The following is an 18,489-nucleotide window of genomic DNA, read 5'->3' as shown; positions in this document are numbered from 1 at the left end:
TTGGTCTAGTAGTGCAAACAAATGCATCCTGTCATCCTATATGTAAATAATACAAATGTACTAAGGGAAAGTTGCTCCACTTAATTTTTAAAAATTAAATCATTCGTATAATTTAATATTCGTAATAAGTACCAAAAATGACAATTTGAAACAATTTTCGTGAAAATTACACCGGGTGATTTTTTTTTTATCAGTACACAAAATTTGCGAATACTTTCTATTGATATCTTCAACTTCATGTTTATATAACTGATCAACTTTTACAAAGAAATTTGGACGAAATATAAAAAAAATAAGCTTTCCATACAAAATGCATAACTCTATACATTTTTTTCGACCTAAGTTTCTTAGTGAAAGTTATTCAGTTTAACTAATAAAACGGATAAACAAATTTTGTATTTAATAAAAAAAATGTAATGTTTGTGTTAAAAAATTATAAAATAGAAAAATACGCAAATGAAAACAAAAGATATTTATTACTGACAAGCTTCCGCCCGCGACTCCGTCCGCGCGGATGTCAGTCTTCGCGTCTTCTACAGATTTATTATATTATGTATAATATATAGATTAATATTGATAAACCTAATAAATCTTTTGCTAGCATTCTGATGCTTTATCGGTTGCACTGGATTAATCTCTTTTTTTTCAATCGCTTGAATGATATAGGATGGGTCCTTGATGGGCATCGAATGCTGAAGTCTCGAATCAATCAATTCTGACAGTAGGCAATTTATGTAAAATCTTGATAATGGTCCATCATTTTATTTTGCCTAAACGTTACATACTTTTTTATATATTCTATTTTTAACGAATGATTCACTCCAGTCCAAACAGCAAATAAGCAGACTTCTGCTTCTGCAACGTTTAGTTGTCCCTGAATTTGAAAAAATAGTCATGATTCTTATCTATGACAAAAGTGTTATTTTTTGCATTGTATTTCAAATATTAATTTTTTTTTAACCGCATCTTCCGCATTCATGTCTTTTGCCGGAATTAGACATTTAACTTCTACTAGTCCCATTTTCCCTTTTTGATATGGGAGTGTATAAAGTAAATTTTTTAGATATTTCTCGTTATACTTTTAAAAAGTTATTATTGTCATTTAACTCATTAGGTAAAGTAATTTCGATATCAGTTTTAATTTTTTTGATACCTGCAATAATAACGTCATAATCGCCTGCACATACTTATCGATTACACCCTGTATACAATCCACCATCCACATTCATAATGTTTTCCTGTCCTCCTCTCCTTTACGCTGTTCACCGATACATTTTAAATGAGTAAATCTGCTACCACTGAAGGATGTTTCATTGTGATCAGCAAATTTTCACCACTGTTGTCGATTATTTGTTTTTCATTTTTAATCAGCAATTGGGAATTATCAGTTTTGTTTTTTGCAGATTGGTGATGTACCCTAACAATACGTCGAAAAGGGAAAGCATCAACGAATTATCGTTTTCGTCCTCTTTTTTTATTCTTCGCGTCTCTGTTACTTCTGTTTGTTTAGTTCTCAACCCCACTGAATTTTCTATGTTATTGTGATCTTCCATTACATCTGAGTTTTGATGATGTGATGATAATCCATTCGTTTTAATATTGGTACTTAGAGTTGGTAGACTAAACTAGAAATGGTGGACTAAATTTGTCAGCGCGTCTGTAAGATCAGAATATAAAACCAACATCCTGTATTTAAGTTACAAAATTAATAATCAAACAACATGCCGCTACGTTGAAAATGACTAGAAGAAAAAATTAAAACACCTCGGATCAATTTTGGAGTAAACAAATCATTTTCCCCGTATGGGGATTTCCCCGGATGAACTTGGGAAGTTCAAGTTCTCAATACAAGTTTATATTATATTTCGTATTTCTCAAACGAAAAATAAACATTTTTGGAACTTCAAAAAAATTATATTATAAGAAAATTTATGAGCTTACTTTAGTTTTAAAGAAATATACATCCCTTTACTGACACCCCGTAAAATAAAGAAATTGTTGCCAATCACCTTTGCAATCTATTTGGTTTCATTAACTTTATGTTCGAAGATAATTTTTTTTCTAGTAGTTACACGCGTATTTTTTTCGTTTATTTTCCATATCGAAATCAAATGTTTAAAAATACGAATATTTGCACAAAACTAAGATAAAAATAATCAATTAACAAAAATATTAAATTTAATGAAGAAGAGCAACTTTCACTTCGGTATGAAGGAAAATCGAGCGTAGAGCACACGTCAGAACGCTCCGGCCCAAGGAGCGCGACTAAAGAAATTCGCTAGGATTTTTACTTATTATTTTAAATATTTTTTTAATATTTAAAGAATTATCAAAATTCAAAAAAAAATTTTTTTAAAGGATTAATACTCATTGGTCTTCAACCAACTCGAATAAATTAATGGAAAAAATAACTTTTAGCAGTATTTATCAATCGATTTTGTAAGGCAAAAAATGGGAAATTTAATGAATTTATAACGTCCTAATTAAGAAAATCATAAGTTTTTCGGCAATTGTATTCAGCAGTTTTTAATAACGACTATATAAGGATAATAATGCGCTGATCAGATTGTGTAAATTGTAATCGGTTGCAACGTAGTGAGTGCACAAACTTAGCTCGAAATGTCTTTGGGGGAAAGAGACTTATCTTTAAGGCCTGATTAAGGTAACATAAAGTAACTTTATAAATGTGAAAAAATTCACGCGCATTGCGTATATAACACTAATTGATAAACAAGAAAAAAAAATTCAGTTTATCATTTCATTAGCCGGGAAAAAATTGTCAAATAACTTGTTGAAAACGCAATTTTGCTAGACTGCAGCCTTAAATCATAAAAGTTTTTATGCAAAAAGTGACTCTATATACATAAGCAAAACCTCCCAAATTTCGGTGTGGGTACCTCAACTCTTGAAAATTCAGTAAGCCATAGAGCACGTGAAGGTAAAAACGTGCGTAGTTTGGCGGCATTGCGTAGTCAAATCGCTGAGTCGACGCTTTACGTTGATAAGTATTTTAATGGAATTAAACAAACATATAGTATTGAATTTTATGTGTTCTCAAAGAAAAACAGTCAAATTATCGATAAAATAGTGTGTTTTTACATTTATTTGTCTTTTTAATGAAATAATTGCGGGGCCGAGATTGGGGATCTGTATTTGATGATAAATCTCAATATCGGCCGGGTGGTCGATATTGGGGTAATGCACGAAAACTTCAAATAACATGTTTAGCTATTTTATATGTTAGCAGTGATATTAATAAGGTTAGAAATGAAACAACAGCTCCGTTTGATCCCTGGATCCTAAAGTCGGCCGCCTAAAAACGATTTTTATTAGCTACGGCCGATATAAAGCGAATTGTTGCGTAATAACGGCCACCTTAGTTAAACCTTTTCTACTACCGTCGGACTTTACAATAAACAGGGAGGTGATGTATTTTAATTTTTGTTAACTAATTGCTATGCCAAAATCATGCCAGCACAATCTAAACTATCAAAAGATCAAATAAAAGTAAAACGTTGGCTATTGCAAATGTTTTCCTTTTTGTTGACCTTTTTGTTTGTTCTTTTTGTTGACCATAGTAAAATTATAGAGACAGTGAATGCCGTCAAAAATCAAAATATGAGCATCAGACAGTATCTCGACAATACGACATCCTGAGGACCACTTTACACGATAGACTTCATGGAAGAATAGACACAGAATGCACAGTTGGTAGAGATACCGTCTTATACCGAAATGAAGAAGAAGAAATTGTTCAATGGTTGATACGGATCTACGGTTTACCTATCTACGGTTTTCCTGGATCACGTGGCAACGTGATAAATAGCGTTAAAAATATTATAAAAGAAGATAAAAGACCCAATCCGTTTAAAAATGGAAAACCAGGGAAAAAGTGGTATTCCTTGTTTTTAAAATGAAAGAAGCTGGCCAGGGCTGTAGTTACAGAAGAAAGTGGTTTAATGACTTACAAGAACATAATATAAAATCAATCGGAAACAGAAGACATATTACAAGACCCACGGATAATATTAATGGGGATGAGACGAGCTTTAGTATATTTCCGAAGACAGGGAAAGTAATAGGGCCTAAGAGATGGAAGAACATTTATGAAGTTGCTAAGGGCAGTGAAAAAGTAACAATAAATGTTTTGCTAGTCATATCTGCAGCAGGAGAATCTTTATGGTTGTTTTCCCTACATCCGTAGACCACCAAAAGTAATCTTTAATACCACACCATCCTCCTGGTTTCTTGGTTTATCAAATAGTGAGTGGATGAGAAGTGAAGTAATATTCTATGGATATGTTGGTTTAATGATTGGGTGATTTCTTATAACATTTCCAAGCCAATTCTTTTTCTAGTTGATTGACACAAGTCTCATTTAACCCCGTATCTTTATTTATTTTATAAGAATAATGAACTTGGTATATTACTTTAAATTTTTAAGACAATGTAACGAAAAGACCATTCATGATAGGCGAGTTAAAAAAATGATTTGTATCTCAATCGATTAGGTATAAAAAAATTTACCAGTTTTAAGTTTTATTCATCTAACTTCACTTAAGAAAAGGTATGCCGATATTAGGGCCAAATACGGCAGATATTAGGGTGTTATCTTGCTGTTAGTGGCCGATATTGAGGGAAATCGGCATATTCGAAATAAAAATTCTATATTTAATAAAGTAACAATGGATTCGTAATTTTGCAAATGTAGTAATGGAGTTTCAATATCTATCTACCCGAAAAAGGCACTGTAAGAAAGAAAAAGCTATTAATGTAAAAATTACATCCAGTCAAAGGTCAAAAAAAGTTGACATGGCCGATAATTGGTGCCACCACCCTAGGCGAAACAATTAATCTTAAATATGCAGAGGAATGCTCAAGTAATAAATTTAAGGTAAAAAATAAATAAAATTTCTCAAAACATCACATGTTATTGAGACCGAAAAACGTTTCTTAATTGATATTTCAATATCCTATTCTCGGAGTGGTCGATGATTGGCGTCTTGTTTATCAGTTTAATACGTTCGACTTTCGAGTATTCGACTTCCATACTTTTTCATCTCGTATTCATGTTGCTACGGGGAACAGCTGCAATTGTAGTGAGGTGTGGTAACGGGAAGCGCATAGACTGAGGTCGTTGACATAAAAAAATCTATTTGTAGTATAGCTAGTGGCCAGCATTGTCTTTACAAATGAAATGGTCAAGTTTGAGTCGGATATCTTTATGAATTTACTTCCGTTCATATTTGATGGCATTTTAATAAATATTTTTGGCTTATTTAGGTATTATAATAAAATTCCACACTTACGTTCCATTAAACATTGATTAGTATGTCAATAATAATCAAATTACCTCTAAAAGTAACATCTATACATATAATAAAATCGTAGGAAAGTCAAAACTGTACATTGAATATTTTTTTAAAAGAATACATAATCCATGATCTATAATCGATATAGAAGCCAAAAATATAGTTTTTAGAATTTTTGTCTGTTTGTCTGTTTGTCTGTTTGTCTGTTTGTCTGTATGTTTGACCGAGCTAATCTCGAAAAGTACTGCATAGATTTACTTCAAATTTTGCATGAATATTCCTAAGAGGTCGGGTGAGGATAGTTTAAACATATTATCATGATATCACCTTCGGGGGAGGAGCTGTGAGCCTTTATTTTTCTTACATATTCCGTGTACTACAACAGCGTACAATCTAAAGACTCATGTTTAAATGTTGGTTTCGAGTAAGCCATGCTATTATCTAGCTTTACAAAATAAAAACTATGTCATTTACGTAATTTGGGCAGAGAAACAGTTAAATGAATCTTAGCAGTATAAAGACAAATTTGAAACAGCGCCATCTATGAAGTGTTAGAAAAATCAAACACACGTTAACTATTGGAAATTAATAATCAAATGACGCATATATAAATGTTGTTTGACAATATCTAGATTGACACTATAAAAATTATGCCATTTAAGTAACTTGGGAAGAGAAACATAGTTTAAAGAATGTAAGTTGTATAATGTTAATTTTGTAACAGCGCCATCTATGAGATTTCGTAAAAATCAAATCAATTTAGATGTTAACACTACCGAATACACAGTTGGAAATTAATTAATAATTTAAATATAATTATGTTATTTATTTAACTCTTTAGCCCATATCTTTCCTTCCCTATAAGGTATATTTCGTGTAAATAATAAATATACTACATTTTTTAAAGTGAGGGTAGATGTTTATTATTTTAAGTAAAACTAGACACCATTATCTACCTACAGTTAATCTAATATTGATTGCGTTCATTAGTTACAATTTTAAAAATCTTCGTATTTTATAAATTTACTAGCTTACCGCCCGCGGGTTCGTCCGCTTTGTCTAAAACCTAATAAATTATATACTAAAACCTTCCTCTTGAATCAGTCTATCTATTAAAAAAACCGCATCAAAATCCGTTGCGAAGTTTTAAAGATTTAAGCATACAAAGGGACATAGGGACAGAGAAAGCGACTTTTTTATACTATGTAGTGATATTTATAAAGCAATTGAATGCCATAAAACCAAAAATATCAAATGCAATCTTCGTGTTTTGTGAATTTTCACCATCATGCGTTCCCACAAAAAGTAAGTTGTTACTTATAGGTATTTATTTTTTATAATGATAGCAATTCATGTTTTTTGTTGGTAGGTATTATATTACACTTTTAGAATGAAATAATAAAATGATGAATTCTTTTATTATTTTGAGGTGCATTGGGAACAGTAGTTTTTGATAAAATTTTATTTGTAAGTAGCTTTTTTTATAGATTTACAGTTAACTTTTGATTTTGTTATTTACTGATTCAATGCTCATAAAATTATATCGCCTTTGGAAGACGATTTCTGCTGATATTTTTACAACACCACTTGAAAATTGATGATTTGGAAGTATCTCGGGAAATTTTGGAGGATATTTTTCAGGAAGGAGAGGAGGGGCAGCCAACCACATATCAAACGACTACGTTTTAGTACCGAAAAAAATGTTATTCCAAATGAAACGTAAATTTTGCACAAACAACTGTACAAGTAATGTTTTTATTTTGACTTTGCGGTTATCTGATTATAATATTTATCGTTATGGCTATCGAGGTACCGACCGTACTGGGATCAGAGTACATGATACAGTTCATCATCCAGGATTGCTAAGAGCATTTTAACACTGAAAAAGAGTTTTTCTTTGAATCGTAGTTGCTTCATTTATTTATTTTTAATCATTTTACATAATATGTTTTATATTTTATAAATATAATATCATTTTCATTATTTAAGTAGATAAAATAAATTATGTAACGGTTTTATAAGAAAACACAGTATATTTATTAGGCGACGGTGATTTCTTCCAGGCAAAAGATATTCATCAGCTCAATAAAATTGAATAGTATGTTGTTAGTTATTCTTTAGATTCACAATTGTAATGAGCATTTCCGCAAGCAAGTTGTATCGTAGTTTAGATATATATCATAGTTTTGACTTATTAAAGTTCCAACAAAACCCTCAAATTTTTGAGCAGGGTTGATCAAGATAATTTGAAAAATGTGCCGTGTTAAGTATTATAGAAAAGGTTAGTTCGTTGGTAATTATTATTTCTTCTTCATTTACATGTTGTTAGTAAAAATAAACTTTGACTAACAGTCAAAGTATATTTTAACTAATACTACTTAATATCTATTATACCTACTTATGTTCAGTATTTATCTGTATTATTCATCATCATCAGCCCATATACGTTCCCACTGCTGGGACACGGGCCTCCTATGAGGGTACAGGCCATAATCCACCACGCTGGCCAAGTGCGTGTTAGCGGATGACACATATCATCGAACTGTTTTAATTCTTCGACATGTCGGTTTCCTCACGATGTTTTCCTTCACCGTTCGAGCAGTGGTGATGTTACAACATGCGCAGATAAATTGAAAAATCAATTTATTTCCTGCGCGCTCGCCTGGTCTCGAACCCCGGACTTATCGATTCGAAGTCCGAGGTCTCACCACTGAGCCACCACTGCTTATCTGTATTATTATTGCTTGGTAATTAATATATTTTCATGTCGTATACCTAATTATAAACATAAGTTTGATCTGTAATTAGCTGGATTTATTTTTACACACTCACAGACTTATATTTTATGTTAAAAGAGTGTTAATAGTGTAAAGCGCGTCACACACGGTGAAGATACTATAATATTTTATCTTAAGATACTGTTATATTTTATATCACAGTATCTTAACGCATCCGGTATCAGCGTTCGGACCATCATTTTTCTTTTTGTCATTGCGTACTAAGACCCCTGTAGAACCGCCATCCTTTTACAAATGACGCGAAATTTTGTGGGTAATAAAATATAACAGTATCTTAAGATAAAATATTATAGTATCTTCACCGTGTGTGATGCGCTTAAATCATGATATTTTTTCACAATTAATAATAATCCTTTTTTCTAATGGTGTTGGCATTAAATTAAACCGCGCTGTCGTTTCGTTCACAAAAAGTGATGTTATGAGGAGCATATTCGGTCCTCATATCATAAAAAATCTGTGCGAAAACAATAAACACGTGTGAGGCCCTCATGGCAGATCGGGGCGGTCTGACGCGAAGTGGGGACAGCGTTGTCACTGTATCGCTCTTGCCACGCTGTTCAACAGACTTATTCGATAGTTCAGTTTTGTGTTAAGACCGCTGTGACAACCAACCCGTGAGACAACCAAACCCGGTCTCCCCTACTATCCCGTGAGACCGAAATCTTCACTGAGAGGGTATGACGTCTCACAGCTGATCGCAAACGGCATATTGTACTATCCCGTGAGACCGAAACCCTCACTGAGAGGGAATTACGTCTCACTACTGATCACGACAGTCATATTTTATGTCGAGAATCTGAAACTTTACTCAATATGAAGACCGTTTGACAAATAATAGGGTGCATCATAATATTATTCGATCTCTTGAAGATGAACATGAGTATAAGCAATGACTAGAGTAGGGACGCGAATATTACAATTATATGAGACAAGAACGATTAATAAGTTTGTTTAATGAAAGATTAAGAATTGAAACTATTCGGTCTCTGGAAACGGACGAATAGCGAGAGGCCCGTCTTACTGCAGACAGATTTCGTCATAGTCTTAATGACTTGAGGTAAACAATCTACGAATTCGGTGGTGTGGTCTGACAAATATAAAAGTGGGTTTGCTTATAACCTCACAATTGATTACAGATCATCTTCTGTAAAGGCGTAGTATGTTCTTTTTGTAATGCTTTAAAGTGTAGTAAGGAGTCGGCTTTCATTTGAAGATACACCGGAACCTTTGAAATCACTACTTTTAGAGGAACATACTGTGCAATGTAAACTGTTATTAGACAATATTCGCTCATATAGTAGCGCGTTTCAAATGATCCTTTGGTGCTCAATAATTATCAGAAGGTCCGTTCATGCTTACTTTTAAGATACAAGGTCAATTTTACCATTTGATAGGATCCCTTTTGCCTGTAGGCCAACCTAAGTTTGTTTAAATAGGTATATTTTGTATTCGACTACAACGAATAGTGGAATACAAGAAATCAATATTTCTCAAATTTAAAACTGAACTCATTTCACAATTTTAGAACAGGTTAATTCGTATGTATGCAGTTTTAAATCGACATTAGAAGCTTTTCCTCAAGATGGTGATATCGGCACTCAGGAACTCCCTGGACGTGTTATAACGCCCAGGCCACAGTATTACAAATTTTTCCTAAAATAGAGCAACGAATGTATTTTCGCATAGCAACGGAGGGGAACTCGCAGGGGGTCAAGTGACGCGTCACGCGGGCCACTTACCACAAACATGCTTAGTTTGTGGTACCGAGCGCGAAAGATAGTCATCGTGTTTTTAGTAAAGTTACTATGTTAACTAACGTAATTTAATACTTAAGTACATATTCTATAATGGTGTGCTCAAACTGTTAATCTACATTTAATTTAGATTATTATATTTTGATACTAAGTAATGTAGAATTTAAATCACATCCATTCATGTTTTCTTCAGATTTTAAGATTTTCTTATCAGAGTGTTCAATTTTAATGTAAGTAGTTAAATTTTATAAGAGACAATAATTAAGAACATTCAAAAATAAAGTGTCACGTATTTTTTTTAAACGACGAATGACGAAAAACGACCTAATCGCGGACGAAGTCGCGGGCAACAGCTAGTACATAATACAGTGCATATTTTATTCAATTTCCATCAAATAATTTCCATTTTGTACACCAAATATCAATTTTATAAATAGTTTTAATAAATTATATTATTTATGTAGTTATATTGAAAAATTTTTATAGTACTGTATGGTGCGGATGTATGGTTACTGAGCAATAACAACATTTTTGGGTGCGACGGTCGCTGCGTTGGCAAGATACCCACTGACCCGAATAGTGTGAACACGTCGAAATAATATTTTACATAAAATATTACTATAGTAGGAAGTATATTATAGGGGCATTGTAGCAAAGTTATTAAAGTCTTATTTCTTACGTACTTACTTTAAACAAGTACTGCTTAGCTTTATTTTGAACTGGCTATAGGTATCCCAGACTACTGAATAGCTACTATACTACGTAAGCTGTTGTGTTGATGGTTATTTTGTGTAAACTTTCACGGAGTAATACTACAACTTACAAATAACAATGTACACCAAAGCTTTATACCAAAAACATCTTATCATAAGAGTATCGGGTTTATAAATGCTTATCAATATTCTCAAGCTGTAGCGGACATCCGGCCATCGACCTCTTGTTATTTAGAGTGAAATTTTAGCATGTAGGTATGTGTTTAGTGTTCATTCCCATTGATAGACAGCAAATGGCGGTCGAGTCCCATGTGTATGCGTGGCGATGCTGGCACGCACTTTCACCAGCGCTGCGCGGGCGCACGCGTCACACACATGGCATCGATTTTTGACCTCGTTTACGTTAAAGCGCCTTTGTAATAAATGCATGCATTGTAAAACGCTATTAGTTTCAGTCTCGCTGTTACAAAATCTTTGAAACTAGGAATCTTGCAGAATGAGACAAAACTTAAAGATGGCTTTTGTGTCATTGGAAATTTTGTCTCTTTTTTTTCAAAATACTACTTATGTGGACTTATAATCGCCATCCTTGATAAATAATGATGACATTTTTCTGTGCTTTTGGTTAAGTATAGATTTAAAAAAAAAATGTAGGTAGGTATCTAGACTTTACAAAATGTGTAGGTACATATTATATTTACCATTGTCTATGAAGGAAATAAGTATTTTGAGAGAAAGATTTTTGCTTTGTTTAGAACTTAGTTATGTACTTTTTATTTTGCAAGCTTAGAGCCGTCAAATGAGATGTATATTATACAGGGTGACTGGAAATTCGACGTGATCCTTCAAAGGGGTTATACTTGAGGTCATTTGCAACAAATTAAGTCCAGTTAACCAGGGGTAAAAAATGGATGGTTATTGAGCTAATGACCCTTTTCTTTTTGAGGTGATGCAAGTTTTGGGCAAGCTTTTTTTTTTAAAGTGATCGCTCATTCTTCGGCTTTCAAAAAAATATCAATTGAATGTTAACAGTGTAGTTGTTTTTTCACTTATAATACCACAAGAGCTTCAAAATTATCGGGTATTTTCCGATAGGTTCGTTGCAAACAAATGAAGGAGTCAAGTTTTTAGTCAAGGTTAAAAAATCACGAGCGCGAAGCGCGAGTGATTTTTCCTGAAAAACTTGACGACTTTATTTGTTTGCAGGGAATCTTGAGGGAAATGCCAGATAATTTTGAAGCTCGTGTGGTATTCGGGAGATTATTTTTCCGTCCCAAATGTCGGCCAATAATTTCACAATTGAATTGAACCTGTCAGTTTGACGTCAACGACCAGAGAAAATTTTCAAAAAATTATCAGTATAATACCATGTAGGTTGTACCACGTGACGTCGAATGGTGCAATTCTATTGGTCGATATTTGGGTCGGAAAAATAATCATAATTAATTGTTTTTGGTAAAAAGGCAGAAAATTTTATCTGTCATAGCTCAATAACCATCCATTTTTGACCCCTGCTTAACTGGACTTAATTTGTTGCAAATGACCTCTAGTCACAGAATACATAATAGTAGCTAAACGCTACAGAACGGACACTCTCCGCCTCCCGCCAAAATTAAACTTACCTCACCCCCGCGCGATCAGACATAAAATGGGCCATATTTTTCTGCAAGGACGATACGCAACGAAGATTGACAACATTAATCAAATTGACTTAAGGTAATTTTATTATGTTGGATTTGTGATTATCGTTTTTCGTAGAAAATGGTTAGATATTGTGCTGTTTACGGATGTATTTCATCAGAAAAACGCGATTTTTTTTTTACGCTAGTCACAAATGTGCCAACCATAAAGCGTTAACACACACATTTGCAGTCTCTACAGTGTGACTGTCAAAACGATCATTTTGTATGGAGTGTCCGGGGTGTGCTCTAGTATAAGTAACCCCTTTGAAGGATCACGTCGAATTTCCAGTCACCCTGTATATTAATAGCATGTCGTTATGTAGTTACATTATTATAAACGTAGAATAATATTGTATACCAAGAATCAAGATATGTATTACGAAATCTGGATAAATACCATTCAAATTATAAAAATTAAGTAAAAGCGTCAGTAGGCATTATTACGTAAACGTTGGTAAACGCAAAGAATACGTAATATGGTAAAAAGTAGGTACTTGTTTTGAAGTGAAAAGCCGACTCTCAGATAGCGTCACGTGTGAGATCGTTCGACTGGAAAATATTTTACTAGCACAGCAGCAAAGAGTAAACCGGTAAGAATTTAGTTGAAGTTGCATCTCGCATAAATATTGGGGGTCGGGACTACTAAAACGAATGTGTACACCTGTTTGCGAACATTGCGACAGCTAGGTATGAGCTAGGTCGTGCGGCGTTCCGGCATTGGCTTGGGCGATATGGAACCGGTTTATGTCGGAGGGGAGGCTTCACCGGACATTTACCTGGCACCGTTGCCCTAGTGGTACTAGGATATTACCGCTAAGATATTCCAATTACCTGCGTCAACTACGAACTGACATTAAATTAACATGTTAACGTTGATAGTGTACACAAACACGACTATGATGCACAATTGATATAATTTTTAGAGATTTTTATCGTGTTGTTGTTAAACGTCATTATAATTATAATATTCTACAAATCCAATCATATCCAACATAAATAAAATGAAAATAATATAATCTAGGTAGTTAGGTACTAGAACTAGATAGACTAAAAATCGAAAGTTGTGTAAATTGTATACCTACTCGCATACCTTGTGTCCTAGTATTATTTTCTTAGACAAGCGACTGAATATACGTATTACTATCGATTAAAATTATTATCTTCTTAGGTACGAATCCATTATAAGTAATAATGTCACACCTTAAGTTTTCCACCAAAATTTACGCGAGATATCAAAAACAATATTAGACATAATAGAATCAATATTATCGTCTAGTCTAGAGTCTAGACCATTAGTAAGGCTAGGCCGAACACGTTTGCGTTTAGTGGGTTTTGATAAGAAATAATAGCAAATTAAACAATTTTTATTTGTATGATGAAGCCTTACAAACACCCTCAATATATTATGATATAGATAAATAGTTAAGATACATATTTATCTAATTAAACTTCATTTCTAATGTATCATCAATCATCGATAACACTCTCTTGTATCATTATTGGATTGTTGTTCATAATATTAACGTATTTATATTTGAATTTCAGATTCTCGGCATAATATGTATGTCCCTGGGAACCCCGTTTGCGTCGTCGTGGTATGTGTTTGTTGCTGTGACGGCCTTCATCACGACCCTCATGTGGAGCTTCGTGTACCTGCTCAGTGTTAGGGACGCCCTCAAGATACCAATTAACTGGGTTTTGTCGGTAAGTTATCTGAAAATAGTTTTTTAATTGAATAAAATATTTGTTTGTTGAGAAAAGGGAATGAGATTGTAAATAACATAAGACTCCATTATCTCGAACTCAAAAAAGCTTATCTATGTTACTATACTTATCGGGCTTTTCATCGTAATCGTCGCTGTGAAATGAAAGAGCGACTTCTACTATTTTGAATCATAGGATATTGGAATATTCTACAATTTGATAAAAACTCAAACTTCCACAAGAATTGTTATCGGACATGTATCCGACACACGATAAGAATGAATTTTTACATGTCCTCAATCGATTTTAAATGGCTGTTGAATAAAGGTAAAAGAATTACTTAGAGGAAACAAATAATAGTTAAAATAATTAGTGTTTGCTAATAGAATATTTAAATATGAGGCAATTATGGTGATGGTCTGTCCGAGTGACGTCATTTTTAATTTGAAAATGAATGGAATAATTTTAATTACCTATTCACTTGGATATACAATTTCGTCAATTGTTATTTTTTTGTATTTTAAATTTAACATTATAATATTTCAAGTATTAAATACATATTTATTATTCTCAGTTTAATGTGCCATCAACAACATAAGTAAAAACATATCTTCTTACGTACAATACTCACTAAAGCTAATGAAAAGAAATTTAATTACATGTTTTCCTCTCAAAAATGAACATAAGTATTTTAACCTTATTATGTCTTTTTTACAGGAATTAATCAGCACAACTTTGGAGACGCTGTTCTACCTCATCGCTTTCATTGTGATGTTCACGTCAATTTATGGAAGCTATGGGCGTAATGTTGCGGCTGCTGTGAGTATTATTTTTTATTTACGTTTATTTTAATAAACTACCCAGACACAGATAATATAATACTAACTTTATCCTCAATGGAATAATATGCATCTGACTTCGTCAATAACTTTTCGCCGCCTAAATAAAAGTAACGGCAGACATGTTGATCAAGATAACAAAAAAATAAGTTTTTATTTCGCATTAGATATTGTAGGTTAATATTTTTTCTATATCTACAGGTGTTCGGTATCTTCAATACATTGGCGTACGGGTACAGTTCGTTCTTATTGTACCAAGAACACAGGAATGGCGCCACAGGCTTGGCGTGAAGCGCCAGGTCCCACCCACACCCCGCTGGGAAATAACCTCCGAACAATATCGTTTTAATTTAACTATGTACTATTATTATTGTAAAAAAAAACATATTTCTACGATATACAGTATGTCTGTGTTTTGATGACGATTTTATTTTTTGACTAGTTTCGATTAAAGCTACGCATTATCATTAGAAAATTAACGTATAAAAATTATTGAATAAAATTAAAATATTTTTGAAAAGGCCATAATAACCATACCACCTTGGTATGACAATTTAATATAGCTACCTACTTTATTTATTGTTCTCGGTGTGTTCATATTTTGTGTGACTGTTATTGTTTATTTTTTAATCTTATTACAGAAATAGCATTAATTGGTTATGTTTGTGGTCAGTTACAGCGTTTTTTGTATTAAGGCAACTGATACCGTCCAAATGGCGTTTTTTGTTGTCACTTAGCATAGTTTATAAACAGTTAATTCTATGATATCTAACTATATAAAACTTTTCATTAATGGTAATTTTGCACGTGTAAAGCATTGATCAGTTATTGTAAATCGTTAATGATGCCTAGTCTAATTGTTATGACGATTCATTTACTTTAAAAAATATTTCAAATTATTATTTTATAAAAAAAATTATCAATGGGTTTTGAAAAATACGAATGGATTATATAAAAATTGTAATTGTATTAAAGGACAAAAAGGAGTAATCTCGTTTAAATTCTACTTAGATTATACCAAAATGTAATAATGTCACCAATATTGTATTTAATAGGTATTTGTACGTATCGTCACAGGTATCGTCTACGTTTAAGAAAATATTTTTTATTATATTTATATAATCGGAATAACGGTTGATTATGTTGTTAAGTTCTGAAATATAACTTTAATGATTATAATCTATTCAAATAAGTACCTAGTGTTAACAAGGGAAATATAACACAATAGATTAATTTAACTATATTAATTTGTAAAATCAAAATAAATAAATGGTAACAATAATTTTGTCTTTTATTTTTAAACCTAAGTATATGGATATTAAATATCTTCCTCTTTTAGTTATTGACACGCAATATTACTGGTAAATAATAACTTATTTACCAGTACTACCTATTGCGTGTCAAAAACTAAGGTAATATTTTCTCCTATCATACTCGTAAAATATATTATACTAGCGGTCCGCCCCGGCTTCGCCCGTGGTACATATTTCGATAAAAAGTAGCCTATGTTCTTTCTCAGGGTCTAAAGATTATCTGTGCCAAATTTCATCAAAATCGGTCCAGTAGTTTATGCGTGAAAACCATACATACAAACCTTTCCTCTTTATAATATTAGTATAGATATTAATTACCATGTTTAGGGTGCACTCACACACATCAGTCACCGTCAAGTCACCGATGACTGATCGGTGACGGTTTGTGTACGTATCCACAAACACCAGTCACCGTCATGTTGTCCGTCAGTCACGTCGCCGGTTTGACTGAATCATTGAACACATACATCAGGTTAGTCAGTGATTAGACGTGTGTCACGCTAGAGAACATGTAGCAATTATTGACGGTAGCACGACGCTGACTGAACTGAGACGTGACGGCACCGGGTGAGTGGGGATAAAAGTATGATACATGTATGGAAAGATTATTTGACGTGCCTGACCGGTGACGTCACTGATAGATTTCGTGCCGGTGACTGTCGTGTGGGAACAGAGTCATACTAGAACTATTGATACATATTTTTTTTTAATCCTGTCCGGTGACGTGCCGTGACGGTGACTGATGTGTGTGAGTGCACCCTTAGGGTCCCGAAATCTATCAGTGACGTCACCGGTCAGGCACGTCAAATAATCTTTCCATACATGTATCATACTTTTATCCCCACTCACCCGGTGCCGTCACGTCTCAGTTCAGTCAGCGTCGTGCTACCGTCAATTGCTACATGTTCTCTAGCGTGACACACGTCTAATCACTGACTAACCTGATGTATGTGTTCAATGATTCAGTCAAACCGGCGACGTGACTGACGGACAACATGACGGTGACTGGTGTTTGTGGATACGTACACGAACCGTCACCGATCAGTCATCGGTGACTTGACGGTGACTGATGTGTGTGAGTGCACCCTTAAGGGGAAAGACGGTATGGGTAAAGTACTTACAGTTTTAAAAATACGACATAATAGACTACAAGCCCACATATGAAAAAAATATGGGTCAAATGAACCACCACGGGACATATCTAGTACGAAAGAAGAGCAAAAAATAATAAGATTCATCACTATGCCGTCACTTGTAAGCTGTCCAACTGAGTGCAGATGAGAATTGAAAAGTACAGGTAGACTCGGTAAATTTTGGTCATATATTTTTGTACGGCATTCTTAACCATCGATAGATCCATTAAAAATAATAAGAAACCGCTCAGTGCCGTACAAAAATGTTGGTCCACCAAGTCGGAATTTTAATTTCATTTCCGAGAGTTACCGGGGGTAAATTTGGTCATTTGACCATGTACGGCATCTGTGTCATACTATTGCTATACTGCTTTTAATCCATTATTCCGCAACGCCGTACAAAAATCATGGGGACAAGGGGAAAAAATCGAGAGTTGCAATCCCCTCTCTTTCCCCACTCCAGGGGGTCATTTGACACAACACGAAATAAATTTATTTTTAAAGTATTTTATGCATAGATAATATTTTTTCATGTGCCGTACATTTTCGTTGGTTCAAAGGGGAAAAATCTGAAAAAGAAAAAATCCATATAACGAAATGTTTGCTTTATATTTTTATAATAAAATATAAATATACATTAATATTAAGAAGCTCGAGGTGGTTAATTATCACCTTGGAAAGTCGGAGTGAAGTGGAATGGACTCCGTTAAATTGATGAACTAATAAAAAAGCTATGAACGAAAATATGTGAATTATATGCAATCGGCCCATGAATACAGGTAAAGTCACAAGCAAATGCTAGTATTATATACATATTCAAAATGTACAAGTAAAGCGCTTTCAAATGATACCAAACACGGCATATTTATCTTAACTTTATTTTTTTACTCTGTATGTTTTGTCCACTAGAGGGCGCCACATTAGATTTTGTGAAACCCCATATAGCCTTTAGCTAGCTGGTCGCTGGTTATCCAGTGAACAATTCAGATGCTTCTAATGATATGTTATTTGTCGAATTCTGATAAGTAGTTTAGAAGTTACGAGGGAATAGATGAACATACATACATGACCTGTCAAAACCATAACCCTCCTTTTGCTTTGCCGTAGTTGGGTAAAAATATGTTAATGCCGTACTGTATCAAATGGCCATAAAGCACCCTTAAAATTGTAGCTTTCGTCGCTTTCATCAGCCTAAAAGATGTGGTCTGCACAAAAATGTACGGCATCGTTTTTTCCTAATT

General features: G+C 33.5%; 1 protein-coding gene across 1 annotated transcript in view; it reads left to right on the top strand.

Annotated features, from left to right (window-relative positions):
* The window catches only part of LOC149485876 (plasmolipin), a 28,021-nt gene extending 11,936 nt beyond the window's left edge, over positions 1-16,085 (top strand). Inside the window, exons 2-4 of the mRNA XM_089699202.1 lie at positions 13,805-13,963; positions 14,681-14,782; positions 15,004-16,085. Coding sequence (XP_089555328.1) covers positions 13,805-13,963; positions 14,681-14,782; positions 15,004-15,093 — 351 coding nt within the window. The 3' untranslated portion in view covers positions 15,094-16,085. The remainder of the gene's footprint in view (positions 1-13,804; positions 13,964-14,680; positions 14,783-15,003) is intronic.
* Positions 16,086-18,489: the final 2,404 nt, after the last annotated feature.

Source organism: Colias philodice, chromosome 9 (assembly GCF_061535455.1).
Source record: "Colias philodice isolate Cphi_HAF_F1 chromosome 9, ilColPhil1 Martin Lab GWU primary, whole genome shotgun sequence".
Classification (NCBI taxonomy): Eukaryota; Metazoa; Arthropoda; class Insecta; order Lepidoptera; family Pieridae; genus Colias; species Colias philodice.
Note: the sequence above shows the minus strand (reverse complement) of the source record. Positions and strands in the feature narration are given on the sequence as shown.